General features: G+C 29.3%; 1 protein-coding gene across 4 annotated transcripts in view; it reads left to right on the forward strand.

Annotated features, from left to right (window-relative positions):
- The window catches only part of LOC106464639 (brefeldin A-inhibited guanine nucleotide-exchange protein 1-like), a 101,486-nt gene that overhangs the window by 66,251 nt on the left and 19,303 nt on the right, over nucleotides 1-15,932 (forward strand). For 3 of the 4 annotated variants that reach the window (XM_022392385.1, XM_013924796.2, XM_022392387.1), the window contains exons 24-31: nucleotides 739-949; nucleotides 2,908-3,059; nucleotides 4,577-4,749; nucleotides 7,099-7,259; nucleotides 7,509-7,639; nucleotides 8,109-8,238; nucleotides 9,813-9,833; nucleotides 13,839-13,974. In XM_022392385.1, coding sequence (XP_022248093.1) covers nucleotides 739-949; nucleotides 2,908-3,059; nucleotides 4,577-4,749; nucleotides 7,099-7,259; nucleotides 7,509-7,639; nucleotides 8,109-8,238; nucleotides 9,813-9,833; nucleotides 13,839-13,974 — 1,115 coding nt within the window. The remainder of the gene's footprint in view (nucleotides 1-738; nucleotides 950-2,907; nucleotides 3,060-4,576; nucleotides 4,750-7,098; nucleotides 7,260-7,508; nucleotides 7,640-8,108; nucleotides 8,239-9,812; nucleotides 9,834-13,838; nucleotides 13,975-15,932) is intronic. The other variant, XM_022392386.1, reaches the window with a different exon arrangement.

Here is a 15,932-nt window from a genome sequence, read left to right on the forward strand (position 1 = left end):
TATAGAAGTAATTAAGATAATGGAGATGCTTGACTGGTACATTGAGGCCTCTGTGAATCATGAGGGGACCTTAGAATCCTGCAGTGGAGCATGGGTATTTTATGCTAGTATGAAATCAATTTTAATTTTTTTTCTAGAATTACTGCATATTATAGCAGACAGTTATACACTATTTAATCTTACAGCCAAAGCTAATAGGATTGGGATTTGAATATAGCTGTGTTTCTTTACAGTTATAATTTGACCCTCTCAGAGTAAAGCAAAAGCTATTTATTATGTGGGACAGCTTTGTGTAAACAGTGAATCGGATTGCCAGCACTCGTGTTGAATTACACTATAATGCGTTATGATGTGCGTGTGTGTGTGTGTGTGATATCATGAGAACTTTGATTATTTTTGTCATTTACATTTTCTTATCTAACTTAATAAGTTTTTAATTTCTCTATTTTAGTTACTTTTATGACAATAAATAAATAATGTATCTTGTCTTTTCTTTGCTTTGTATATATACAAAAAATGCCTCTGACTCACATTAGGTTATATTTTTGTAATGATAATGTTATCTCAAAATTTATTTTTTTTAATCCAGATACGAACAGAATATAGAATGGCCTAAAACTACTATAGTTTAACTGGTTTTCTAACTAAACTGTAAATGCCCTTTAAACCTACCAGTATACATAGGGTTATTACTTAGGATACTTTGTATGTTATTTAGTGTGTTTTTCTATTTTCTAGAATTTTTACAGGCTCCACAAGACTTGATGGAGATGCTGTTGTAGACTTTGTAAGAGCATTATGTCACGTGTCGTTAGAGGAACTAGCTCATTCCTCTCATCCTCGTATGTTTAGTCTTCAGAAGATTGTAGAAATATCATACTATAACATGGGAAGAATTCGCTTGCAGTGGTCTCGTATCTGGGAAGTTCTTGGTGAACATTTTAACAAGGTAAAGTTAAATAATTAGAAATTTCCATGAACTGTACTTGGAATCGGGTCACTGCATATACATAGAAATATCATCAAACTGAAAATTCTAGTCATATAAGCATCATACCAGCATCATTTGACTAATACTAGGTTGAATCTGTATAATAAACAATGAATGCTTTCTCTTGTAAGATAGAAGAGATTTTTACAATTAAAATCTTATTATAAACAGTTTAAAATTCATGAAAGTAAAAAAAATGTAAAATTAGTCAATCTTATCAAGTGTTTAAAATAATTTCACAACATAAAATTCTACGTAAAAAGAAAATTAGGGGGAATGATCATTTGAAAACAAATTTCAAATTCAGATGACCTTGCAAAGTTTGTAAACACAATATTCAAATCTCTAAAGGTAGCAAATTTATCAAATTTTGAATTTACTGGACTGAGCCAGTGTTGCTGTTGTATATTGCTTGATCAAGCTTATGTGATTCTCAATTTGATTTAACAAGCTATTTATGTTCTTGAATAATTATAATCATATAGTTTAGCTGGTTGCTTTATATTATGTATAAATGTTAACATAGTTATGACTAGGGAGCACTTTTGAGGTGTATTTCAAATTTGCAAATTTATATTGAAAATATTAATTCTAACTCTATTTCAACAATTTTTAATTGAAAAGTATTTTTGATTTGATATTTTGTCATTTTGTAATATTTATTTAGAGTAATCTACAAAGAAAAAGGAAACATTTATACAATCTTCATTTCTGCACAGATCTGAGGAGTCATGCATGTAAACGATACATTATTTGATTTTTATTTACAACTTTTCTACCTGTCCCAAAGTATTTGTTAAGAAACTGTCATTCCTTGAGAATTTAATTATTCATGTCTTGTTTCTCACATGATTTTCTTTCTCTGTAGTGGTTTTATGACTGCAGCGTTTTGTTGTCACTCTTTTATGATGCCACATCATATGGCTAAGAACAACTGCTAAAGAACCTCAGATTTGAAAATAGCTATATCCAATGTTCAAATATAGTTAGATAGGGCATATTATAAACTGTTTGTTTTAATGTAGAGTGGTTTGATAAGTAATTTATGGTTTCTTGAGGTACTGATTCATCAGAGATCCTCTAAATGGCAAAGAAATTTAATAGGAAGTTTAAAAGACTTAGGAACAAACTACAGATTTGGGAATTTTTAAAGTTCATTTATATATGTTCTTTTCATTCTAAAAACGTTTCTTTGTTAAATTACATCTGTTTGAAAGCTATAAAAAGTTTCCTCTCTGACAAGACAGCAGGTATTTAGGTTTAGCCAGGTGACTGAAAAATATTTTGATGACTCAAATCCTTATTTATTGAATATTACTATTAACTTTGTTATATCCAAAAAACTTGCACAAATAAAAGAAATTATTTATTGTAAAGGAAAAGTTCTTAGGGTATATAAGTTGATGTTGATCAAGATTGTTGTTGGCAAAAGTCATGATACCTAGCTTGACACAGGTGCTGGAAATGCCATTTTGAAAGATTAGGCTACAGGTTACAGCTAAATCTTTATTCGTTTTTATCATATTCTTAATGGTGATCACTGCAGTAGACAAAATAAAGTATCAAAAGAAATATGTTCATGAATATCAATCAAGTTGAAATTGAACATGTATATAAAATGGGACTTTCTGATCAACAATAAAAAAGTAACTTCTAAGGTGAAAGGAAGTATTTTTAAAGTTTTTTTTTAAATGTTTTCTTTTAACAAAATTATGGAATTTTACAACCTAGAAAATGATAGAAATACTAATTATATGTTTTTTATAATGAAAACTAGATACTATTTAGTAAGCTTGTTATAAGTTTTATTTGGTTAAGTATTTTGATTTTAAAAAGGAAAAAAATCAGAGGGTATTAATGACACCCGTATATTCTGGAAAGGGTTAAGTAATAAATTTTTGGGTTTTTTTCTTCAGGTCGGTTGTAGTCCCAGTGAAGATGTAGCCTTTTTCGCAGTTGATTCTTTACGCCAACTATCTATGAAATTCATTGAAAAAGGAGAATTTGTGAACTTCAGGTTCCAGAAGGACTTTTTGCGTCCCTTTGAGCACATCATGAAGAAAAACAGGTTTTTATCTACAGTTCTTGTGTTTTTATTGATATTGTTCGTGTGTAATTATTTTTTACCTATAGTCACAAATGAAGTAGTGATAAATGTTTTATATTTTTAAGAACTACTTTATGTGTTTATTTTATCTAGAGGAAATGGTATTCCAAAAGCTTTTATTTTTTTCAATTTTCATTTTATCTCAGTTCTTTTATATGAGCTTTGGTTTTTCTTTCACCACAGAACAGCTGAAAGCTCTTATTTTCTTTCTCACCACTTTCACCAGATACATTGAAACAAGAGACCAGCAAGTTTTGTTCTTGTTTAATTTGGCAAATAATGTTTCTCATCACTTAATTTCTGTAGTGCATATTGGAGCATAAAAGATGTTAATTTCATAAATACTTGACCTTATAACTGAAATTTTTATTTAATTGGGCAATCAATACATAACATATATTATTCTTATCTTTATTTTCAGTTGGAAGTTTTGGTTACTTAATTTCTGTAGTGCATATTGGAGCATAAAAAAAAGGTTAATTTCATAAATACGTGACCTTATAACTGAAATTTTTATTTAATTGAGCACTCAACACATATATTATTCTTATCTTTATTTTCAGTTGGAAGTTTTGGTTACTATAAAGAACTTTTAAAATTTCATCAGTAAGCTCTACTACATATAATATCAAATGCAAGTTGTAGAAATGCACCTTGTCCAGTCAAATACAGTTTCTTGTATAAACCATTTGAAGCTTTATGTTGTCAGTTACAGTTTGTGTTTTAGTGGAACAATCATGATGAAGCTCTAAAGTGCAACACTAAGCATTCAGTTAAATATAAAAACTAAATTTGGGTTTTTAAGGTTATTTATTTTTCAAATTAAACAGTGTTTCTGTATGATTTTTGAATAAGTTTCAAATATAGGGGAGGAAAGAAGTTCAAGAATACATGCTGTCATACTAAATAGTGTAATAGTTATACAAACATTTATTTGCTCTTCAGTAATTGAAACTGTTTGTAATATGACACAAAAGTATTAATTATCCACTCTTCTGACTTAGATTTTAAGAATAAAGACTTGAAGCTTATAAAATGTAGCAAATAGTTTGAGTGGGTAAGATCATATGGTGAATAGCAAGTAAAATTTGCAAAGAGCTTTACTTCTTTTGAGAAATTTAATGTTGACTTTAAATAGTGCAAACAGGCATTTTCCCTCAGAACATTGGTATTACCTGGTAAATCTAGTAAGAAAACAATTAGTTACAAGTCAAGGCTTTATAAGTACAGCAAATATAAAACATGGACAGTGACATGCCTCCACTTTCATCCCACAGAAAGCAAAATGGAATAATTAGTTTCAAAGTTTGATCACATGAAAAAGTAAATATTGGTATAAAGACAAGGAAAATGTGTATTAAGATTCTAAGTTACACTTCTCAAAAAATTCAGTTTTGATTTTCTGTTCAAGTAAGTTGTTCAGTTTTATAGCTTGTTCCAGGTATGGTTGGTAAAATAAACATTGTTTACTGTTTTAGATCTCCAACAATCAGAGATATGGTAGTAAGATGTGTTGCCCAGATGGTCAATTCTCAAGCTGCTAACATTAGGTCAGGCTGGAAGAATATTTTCAGTGTCTTTCATCTTGCTGCTGCTGACCACGATGAAGGAATAGTAGAACTAGCATTTCAAACAACAGGAAAAATTATTAGTAAGTCCATTTGTCCATTTTATTTTAGAATTCAAAATAAAACTGCCTTTAATTTTAGAAAATATTATAAATGTTGGTTATTAAATTAATTTTTCTAGATTCTAATAGAATGAGGCCAGACAGAGAATCTATAGGTTCATGATTTGCACTTTGGGCCCATGAGTGTGCTATAAGAATGACAGTCAAATGTCACTGTTCAGTCAGTCAAAACTAGCCCAAGAGTTGGTGGTGGATGCTGTTGATTAGATGTCTTCCGTCTAATCTATCAATTCAAAATTAAGGAAAGTGTATGCACACACAGTCCTTGTGTAGCTTTATATGAAAATTAAAAAACAAAAACTCCAGCAAAATGATAAACTGAAGGATCTGAAGTCAAAACCTTGAATACTGTTTTTGGGTCTTATTAACTCTCTCAACATGAGCTTGGTCAATTTGACCAACTACGTGACTTATTTGTACTTGTTTAAAGTCTTTATAGATTTAATACTTCTAACTTTCATTATAGTATGTATATCTTCACAAAAAATCATGTTTTTATGAAGTGTTTTTAGTAAAATAAAATAAGATTTCTCCATGAATATATTGAGTATTTGTTTTGAATAGTCCGTGTGCAAAGTAATTTTCATGTCGAAATTAAAAATACTTTCCCTCATCTCAAAAAATTTCAAATTTCCTTTGTGTAATTCCTAAATCCTCCGAAATGCATTTCAAACGTTTTTTTTTCAATAAAACTTTATAGTTTATCTGTTATTTTCTCTACTCTATCTCAAAACAGAATCGGTCAATTCGACCGACCTCGTAACCACCAAAAATAAATGAAAATAAATCTCAATTACCCCTTTTTTTCTTTCTAGAATGACTTCAAATTGTAACATGAAGCTACATTTGTTTAATCTGAGTAGCTCTAAGTTTATAACAGTATACATCTATTTATAATTACATTTTATTGTTTTATTGCCATTTGAACCATGTCTAACTACTATCCGTGCCATTATAAGTTGTAAATCACTCGGGGAACATGCAGCTCACGTTACACTAATGAATTACATTACCCACAAGCTACTACGAGCTGCTCATGTATGTGCCTCATGAAACATTTTTATTATAATAATATTATTATTTATTTTACCTAATCTAATCTTAACTAACCTAAAAGGATCCATATTTTTATATTTTAGTTACTTTTATAATTAGACATAACGAGTATACATGAAAAACAAGAAATAAAATACTTAACCAATCTTCTTTTTCTTGCCGAATAGAGTTAACCCTCATTTTTTATAGTAAAGCATTTAATAATAATCATTTAATTAAATTATTCACCAAAGAATATAGACTAATAACATACAAAAAGTAGACAAATTCCCCTACTTCTCAAACTTTTTCTGGCTATCTAATTGTGTGACAAGAGTTGTTACAAGTTCATCCCAGCTAGTCGTCAACTTTCTCACGGGAACAATGTTGGTACTCTGAGTGAAATTGACATTTAAACATTCAGAACATAATGTTTTGTGGTACATCATTTGATATATGAAAACTTTGACTTTCTATTTGTAATATATAATTAAACGTAAGAGAGAACTATTAACGAATTCTGAAAAAGAGGATGTGGCAGGAGGGGTCTGATTTTCTATTCAATAGCTCTATAACCAAACAAAATTGAAGACTAAAAAATATGATTTTTCTTAGCAATGACGATTTTGTAGAGAGTAATTTACATTTAATTTTGTACTTTTTCAAGGGTGGTGGATAAAATTGGGAAGATGACATGCTAAGAGAAAATGTGTTACATGGGTCACACTCGTGGAAATTCAGGATTTTTTTTTAATATTGCCTTATAGAATTTAGAACTTAAAATAATGGTTGGAAATGGCTTGAATGGGTAAGGAAGAAATCTTTAATATAAGTTTAACATAACAGCAAATGTACAACGTATTAAAGTTTTCATTACCCATTCAAGCCATCTCCAACCATTATTAGTCTCAAAGTGGGTTCCTTGTCATCGAATAAGAACTTAAAACTTATACACTGTTAAAATATGTATTATTAGCTAAGATTTTATGCTCTTCTAATTGGTATAATATGAACAAAAAGTAGTTTAATAAAATTTTGAATGAAAGAAAGTAAAACCTTGCGTCATGTGCAGTAAAGGATACCTGTGGCAATAGGGTTAAGTATGTTTTTAAGTATTAGCTTTACAGTTACCTATTAATTCTGTAATCATTTTCTAGTTAAGTGTATTGTTTTATGGAAATTGACAAGCATACTGGACCATTTTATGTAATGTTTTTTGTAATTTTGTTATCATATAAACGTTTTTTAACAGTATTCTTTTCTATTTTGTTGCAGGTCACATTTATGAAGAATATTTTGTGGCATTGATAGACTCTTTTCAGGACTCTGTGAAATGTCTTTCAGAGTTTGCTTGTAATGCAGGCTTCCCAGACACAAGCATGGAAGCTATCAGATTAATTAGACATTGTGCAAAATATGTGGCTGACCAGCCCCAGGTGAATAAAATATTTTGATTATTGTGACTTCTTGAAAGTATACTTTGGATTGTTGAATAGACAAACCTGTTTTTGTATTTTCACATTTACATAGACTATACATGCCATATTTATGTTTCTGGTTTTCTTAGTGAACCTTGAACATTTCAACTTCATGATTCATAGGATTTTAAAAATTATTAGCATTTGTGATTATTAGTGATAGAATAAATTAATGAAATTACTTAAGATTTGTTATTTTGATTTTAGATGTTTAAAGATCACAACATTGAGGACCAGAGTGTTCCTGAAGAAGACAGAGTTTGGGTTCGAGGCTGGTTTCCAATATTGTTTGAATTATCGTGTGTTATCAGTCGATGCAAGCTGGATGTTCGAACAAGGTAAACAGCCTTTGTGTTCAAAGCTAGTTTTCCAGTATTATTAAAATTCTTGTGTCATTTTGATGTAACTGAATGTGTGGAAAAAGTAAGTCCAGTCAAGGTTCAAAGGTAGTTTTTGGTAATGTGCAATTGTTGTGTCATTGGTCAATGTTATCTGGATATACACACCAGGTGAGATAAAATCATCGGTTGCTTTTGTTATTATTTTTTGTATTTTCATATCATAAGTCAATGTATGTATCAATTAAGATATCCATTTGACATTTCAGCCCTGTTTCATTGTGAATAAAGATTAATCCTCTACTTGAATATGTGCAATAACCTAAATTTTATAATTGTGGTGATATTAAAATTATAACTCAGTTTTTGGTTGTAACACAAAATGCTCTTTACACACATGCAGAAACGAGCATATTTTTAAAGACCTTTTGTTAAAATTAATAAATTAAAGTGTTACTCGTGTTTTCAGAGCATTGACTGTCATGTTTGAAATAGTGAAGACTCATGGAGAAATGTTCAAAGCTCATTGGTGGCAAGACTTGTTTCAAATTATCTTTAGAATCTTTGATAGTGCAAAACTTCCAGAGCTGCAGCTGGAGGTAAGTCTTCAGTGAATAATGAGTCTCCCCCACCCAACCCAAAAAGAGAGACTAATTGAATGCTTCAATTTTGTAAGTATAGAAATGTTTAATGTTGAAAACAAGGGAGAATTTATGGTTGTTTTTAAATAACTGGCTAATGTTTAATAGTTAACTGCCTTTTTTTTCCATATTTTAACAATGATTGAACTTATTTTCGTATATACGTGGGATATACAAGTATAGGACTGTTGAAGAACATCTCTGAGATGTTTTTAAAAGCTGATTTCTCTGTTTTAAATTACACAAAAAATGTTATATGATTTGTTCTTAAAAGAAGAAATGCTTACTTTTCTTTATTACTTGTGTATTTAGTGTGAAAGGTATATGAGATAGACAAAAATCTGTACAGTAGTTTTTGTTTATATTTATATAAATTGTATATATACACAAGCAAGATAAGACTAAAAAAAGGTAAAAGTAATGCATTCTTTTTGGTAGATGCTAGAAATATAGGTACATAAAAACATAATTAATGGTTAGTACAACTTTGTTTAAGTGGCTGAAGGTATTTTGCCTGCAGTCTATTTGATGATAATAATGTGAAAATAAAACTATGACATGAATATTAACCATTATGTAATGAAATTTAAGGCTTTCAGATAAACATTTTAGAGGTTTTAAAAAAGTTTAGGTTTTGAGGATTGAGGTTAAAAAAAATAGGGCTGTAAAATTATATTGAATAGTCAGTATGGCATTGTGTGTAAAATAATAAAAGTGTATATAAAGATCCATGTTTTGAGTATAAGCTGCCTTTAAAGAGTAGGATTAGTATGCAGTTCATTTCAAAAAGTAAGAATTCATTTAAAATTTTTCAAATTATACTTAATAATTGGCATTCAAAAAAGTTATCTATAGCCTTCAAAAGATAGTCTAATTTTTTGTTTATTTTAGTATCAATAATTTTATTGCATATTTTACTTTTGCCTGACAGTGAAAATCAGTCATCTGTTATTACCGATTTTACATCTGACAGGAAAACGTTAAATTGTTCCGGTATAACATCTGCTTTTATCAAAGTGCATAAACACCTGTATAACACATAAATTGAAAACTTGAACAAATTGTTTTATCATTGATAGTTGATTGATTTTGGATTTTTTATATGATATTATATTGAATATAATAAATAATTGAAAAAAAAAGTATATTAGACCAGAAGAAGATGGAAGAAACTTTTAACTTTTGGGCATTTTATGTCCAATTTGGGCAAATTTAATGGAAAATCCAACTGTTTTGAATGGATCATGTTATTAACTGTAAGTGAAACTATTTCAAATATTTGTAATGCCATCATTTAGAATGATGTAATAAAAATGTTTCTCACAAACTTTTTATATTGAGTAGTTTTCAAATTAAATTGAAATTATATTAATTAATTTGTGAAATCACACAACTTTGATTTGTTCCCATATTTACACTTTTGTTATAAGAGTTCCACTCTTATTTTACTATTGTCATTTTTTTTTGTTTTTTGCACCCTTTCTCACCTTGTGTCTCCATGGTAACTGCCCTGTTGGTTCGCTGCATTGCAGTCACAGGAGAAACAAGCAGAGGTTGGTTGATTTCTGTGATATCATGAATTTCATGAACTCAGCCTCATGTGTCCCTCCAACTTGTGTCTGCATGCAGCTTATGCATGGAATGGAGCCAATTTTCACATTACATTTTGGCTTCTCTTCTTTGTTTTCCCTCTGTGAAACTTTCAGCAATTTTTGTCATTTATAATGGTCCTTGTTGAAAAATTCATCTTTTAGTATAATCATTTTTTCTCTTAATATTACTTGTCCTACTGTGATTCTTGTGTCTTATAATTGTCTTTATTATAAGTATCATAATTAACTTTATATTTTATATGGTGATGTTTGGAAGATTTATTCAGTGCACACCTTTTTTACATTGTTAATCAGATTTAGCCAGAATATGCATACAGTCTTGTATTTTGTAAAAATTAAATTAAAAGTTATTCATATACCTGTACCGTTAGTGGAAACTCCAAAATATATGTACCATCCTTTGCTGTTAACTCTATATGTATGGACTTGGGCATTTTGACCAACCTTGTAACTACCATTTAACCGTGAAAAGCTATACATTTTATAATTGTGGATGTACCAAGTGTTTCTTTGTACTTCACAAAATTTGGGAAACTTTTAGTAAACATTACAAGTCTATTGTACACAAAAAATCAGATGTTTGGTAAACATTTGTCTCAAATTTATGAAACCTTTAATGAGACAGTTTGTGTGAAAGGTGATTTTCTTACTATTAATAAAAGTACTTCTTTTCATCTAACAGTTTCATATTTCATTTGCATAACTTTTGAAATCTCCCAAATGGATATCAGTTTTTTTTATGGTAAAACTTGATACTTTATCTATTGTTTTCTCTAGCCAGGCACTAACTGCAGTGAAATCATCAATGTGCATGAAATGAGATGTTCAAAAATATGTAATAAAATCAAAAACACATTTCTATTTTTCTAGAATGACTGCAGATTATAACAGACAGTTACAATTATTTATTCCTTAGCCTCAGATGTCTAACCTTTTCATATTTTCTTGCTTTTAATTTTATTACTTTACAATGTCTTTTAGATCTTATCTAAGTGCATGACAATAAGTTAACCACCAGGAAAGAACTTAGTGTATACAACTGATCAGGTTAAAATCATGTGTAACAGTTAGCTTGAGTCAGTGTCATGAAATATTTACATTTTTTGTTGTCTAACTAATTTTTAGATTCTAGTTACTTTTATTAAGAATAAATGAATATACGTAAAAAAAACAATAAATTTTGAACTTATATTACAGTTGAAAGCGTACTTCCGTAGCTTAAAAAAATGAAAGAAATAAAAAAGACCCAAGACATGCTATAGCAAAGTGGTTAGTCAGAGTGACCTTCATGACACCAAAGCTATCTCCAGATAAAATTCATTTCATGCACTGCAAAGCTTGTAACAAGAATAAAACAAATCCATATATGTGAAACACTTTTTAAATACCTCAAACTCATCTCATATGTTCACAGTACTATGTAGTTTTGCCTCGTTATACTAAAATTAAGTTTCTTGACCTTTGGCATTTTAACTCCTCAACTTGAGTTACTTAGGTATTTTGATATGTTATGAAGTATTGTTTTTGTTAAAACAATCAAACTATGCATTTGGAATTATGGTAAATGATGAGAAAATTCTGGCATTTTTTGTATAGATTCTACTTTGTTCAGAAATGATACTGCAAAAGAAGCATAATGTACATTAAATTTTATTATAGTGGTCAAACATGCTAAAATGACTTTTTATATGTATATGCAAAAATATATTTGATGCACAACAACACTTTGTCTGGACAAAATCTAGAATACACCATTTTGTTTCTTTTGACCCAACTGATCTGAAGTTGGTGTCAAACATGCTTGATCTTTCAACCATGGGGTGTTATAATTTGACCCACTATTCGTTGGTAAAAGAGTAGCACAAGATTTGGCAGTGGGTGGTGATGTCTAGTTGCCTTCACTGTAGTCTTTTACTACTGAATTAGGGCTGGCTAGTGCAGATAGCCCTTATGTAGCTTTGTGTGAAATCCAAAACAAAAAAAACTTTGTTTCGAAATTTAGATGTGTTTTAACTGTATGTGATATCAACATATTTATAAAATTGTATAACCAAATAGGTTTCATTTGTCAAGTAAAGCAGACAAATATTTTTCCCTCTAAAGTAATCTATAATTCAAAGGATAATTACCTTCATATATATAGTTTAATGCAACTTAAATGCTCCAGTAAAAACTAAACTAAACTGTGCATTAGAAAGGGTATGAAAACTAACAGTATTTATAAAATGGAGTGAAAGATAAATCAGGATTTTAAAAATTAAGACAAATTTGATCATGATAAAATATAAAATTCAAACTAGACCGAGTACTGAAACTTGTATCAATTGAAGCACATGCTGTAACCCATCTACCATTAAAAGAAAGGAAAAACAGAGCAAGTAGATAAAGATTCTGTCTGAACAACTTAAAGTGACAGATTGGATCTCCTGTAGAATGAATGACCAAAAAACGTTTCTACACAGTTTTTAAAAAATCATTATCTGATTTATTCAATCATACTGACTGAGGGTAGTACTATAGAGTATAAGACCTAAGCTCTGTCATTTGGTATTCATACATTCACTTTAAATGTGTGCACTCATATCCAATAGTAGAAACAACATTGAACACTAGCTTGAAACCCAGACATTTCTTGCGTGGTTCATGGATCCATATGACAGTTAAAACTCAGATTTATTTTAATACTTTATCATACATTGCATTTCGATAGAAAACAATTTGAACAAATTTAGAAAACAGCCTCAGTTCAGCCTCTACCTTATCTTGCTTACACACACATTTGACATGATTGGCAACATAGATAGCTACAGTATAATTGAAAACCAGCCTCAAACACAGATCTCTTTTAAGGAGTCTATTGAAAAACAAATGTCCCATCTGTATTTTTCAAGTAGTTAATAAATACATAGTGCTTTCATTTCATTCTGATTTTATCTGTTGTTTACTCATTTCTTGTGCTTAAAATCAAATGATAACTGATAATTTTAAATTGATGTGTATTATTATAAATGTAAAGTAGGAAATATCTGTTTTTCCTAGCTGCTTTACTTACCTTCAGAACTTTTATAACTTGTGAGTCTATATAATGAACACATACACATATATCTATATCATGTTCAAGGAATATTGGAGGACACATGACACATCTAATGATGACATATTAATTTCAACTTTGTCCTCTTGTGTATTGAACTACTATTACTTAAATTGTTGTTTAAGTCAAACTGTTTTGCTTGGTTTTGGTGTATAAATCTTTGTTTTTGTACTTTTCTGTTTATATAAAAACAAGTATTTGTGATGAATTCTCCTTGTAGATTTGGAGGAACAAATGGCAGAAATGTGTGTTCAGTTTGAGTAATATGTCATAATAGTTTGTTTATGTGTTTAAACCAAACAAAGATTTAACAGGTCTATCTCCACAGGGGCTGTTCTTTGGTAGCATGCTTGTTCTGAATAAAATTGATCTTATTGGCCTTCATACTTTAACCCATGTTATCCCTGACTTGCATGATTTGCCTGCTAAATGGCTGTTTATTCTGATGTGTATCACTTAAATATATTTTAAATTCATGCTCATATGAGATGTTTGTTCATCAAAAGTTTCTGTTAAACATTTGGTAGTTAAAGTATTTCTGTACTGTTAATAAAATCTTTGTAACCTAATAAAACTATTTGTTATTTTAGTATTCACAACTGCATAAAAAAGGCATTAAATAACAGTTGAGTTTGAGTGTAAAAAGCATTTTAACATTCAAACACGTTTCTCTATTATTTTAGTTGCCTATCCTATTCAAGTTCTTGTAATATTCCAAAGGAGTTAACTTTTAAAATTTTCTCAAATTTTATATGTACTTTAGTACTTTTATTTTTCAAGAAGCATAATAAACTTTGAATTTTACGATTAGATTTTTATTTAATATTCTTTCTAAAAATTTGTTTATTCAGAAGTCAGAATGGATGACAACAACTTGCAACCATGCTCTGTATGGAATTGTGGATGTCTTTACGCAGTATTATGAAATACTTGGTCCTCTGCTGCTAGATAATCTTTATTCTCAGCTTCACTGGTGTGTGCAACAAGGTTAGTTGACATTAACAAGCCTTCTCCACTTAGCATTATATGTTTTCAAAGTGTCTAATGTTTGAAATTATGAGAGTTAAAATGGTAGGACTAAAACACAACAAATGTGTGTGGTAGGAATATAAGGTTATAATGTGTTTATTATAGAATATATAATTTTTTACCAAGTTCAACTTTCATTTTTTCAAATTAAAAGTAAAGTTTATAAACAGAATGAAGGTTTAGCTATGGGTTCTCATTTATCTCTATTATTATGTGACTTATTTATGAACAGCATTTAAACTGAAGTGTTAGATAAAGCAGGTAAGAAACTTGAAGTTTGGTTAAGGTCTGTTGATGACATTTTTGATATGGTGCTATGGTAAAAAGAAATTGGCTCTTTTTGCTAATTACCTTGATAACATTTCTAATTCTATCAGATTTAATTATGAAGTTGAGACAAATAGTTTTTTGGAATTTTAATGAAAATAAGGATAAATTAAGAACTACTGTTTATCGAAAACCTTTCTCTGTAACCATTCTGCCACATCCAAAATCTTGCCACAGTAAACCTCAGAAAACTACTGTTTTTTACTTGAATATGGATAGGATACTGAAATTATGTTGTAAACAGGAAGACATTAATAATGAGTTATTATTAATTAGGTACATAGCAATAGAATGAGGTATTAATCCTAAATTTGACAGAGCTGACAATAAAATAAAAAACAAGGATGAAAATATTAAGTTAAAACCAGTTGCTGAAAAAAGTAAAAAATATTGTTTGGTACTATCATTTATACCTGGCTTAATGAAGCAGTTTAGTAAACAAATAAATAATTTTCTGATATATAAACTGATAAACAAAGTTAGCCAAATTCTTAATATAAATAAAGATAAAATTGATTTAATGAAACAATTTGGTAAGTATAAAATATTGTGTGAATGCAAACTAGAAAACATTTAAAATACAGAAGGAATGAATACAAATAAAATGTTAAAAACAATAGTATTACTATTTCATCATTAGCAGAACATGTTAATGAAACTAAACACACTCTACAATGGGAAAAAATTGTTATTTTAGAACAACCAAAACATTATTAGTATGAATATATATGAATCTATTGAGATAATTAAATATAAAAAAAGTAATTTTAAAATATTGAATAAGGATAATGGACCTGATGGAAATGTTAGCAGGTGGTGTGAAATTCTTTAAGTGTCCAGGAAGGCAAGTGTGGGCATATCATTTGGAAAGAGTGAAGTTAATTTGTGGGTGTATCTCATTGAGGTGGCTGTGTAAATATATTGTGTGTTCCATTTCATGATTCCAAGTACCAAATATGTCACCTATGTAGCAATACAAAATTTAGGACCAAAATTAGTTTTTTGTTTCCAGACAGATAGGGCTCTTTTTTTTCCAGAAAAAAACAATGTATTAAGTCTCACTCTTTTATAAAAGTTGGTTGCTTTTTTTCATATGAAACTGATAGTGAAATCAGTTAACTATATTTGTATGTCATAATAATAGTGTTAAAATGCATATTAACATACTGAGTGAAAGTATGACTGTTAATGCACAACAAAATTTTAGAAATTTTTTATTTTATTGTTAGAACATATGTTTATTGTTTTGTTTTCTTTATTGTTTAACTCTTTATAGATAAAGAATTCATAAAAGTAATGTTTGTTTCACAAATTTGTTATTAAAATTCATCACTATCTATACTATTATTCTGCTTGTTTGTATGTACGACCGTTACACTTTCTGACTGAGAACTTGCTGCATAAGCATGCGTAGTTAGTATGTTTCCCCAAGAAAAACCGCGCATGTGCATTATTCACTTGACGACAAACAGTCTGCCTGTGGCAGAGAGCTGCAAGGCTCAGTGATCAAGTCGACTACAAATTGTTGTATAAAACAAGAAGTAACAACTAAAAGAGGAATGTAAATATACTTACTAACCATATTGTAC

The sequence above is a fragment of the Limulus polyphemus genome, unplaced genomic scaffold (genome assembly GCF_000517525.1).
Source record: "Limulus polyphemus unplaced genomic scaffold, Limulus_polyphemus-2.1.2 Scaffold1707, whole genome shotgun sequence".
Lineage (NCBI taxonomy): Eukaryota > Metazoa > Arthropoda > Merostomata > Xiphosura > Limulidae > Limulus > Limulus polyphemus.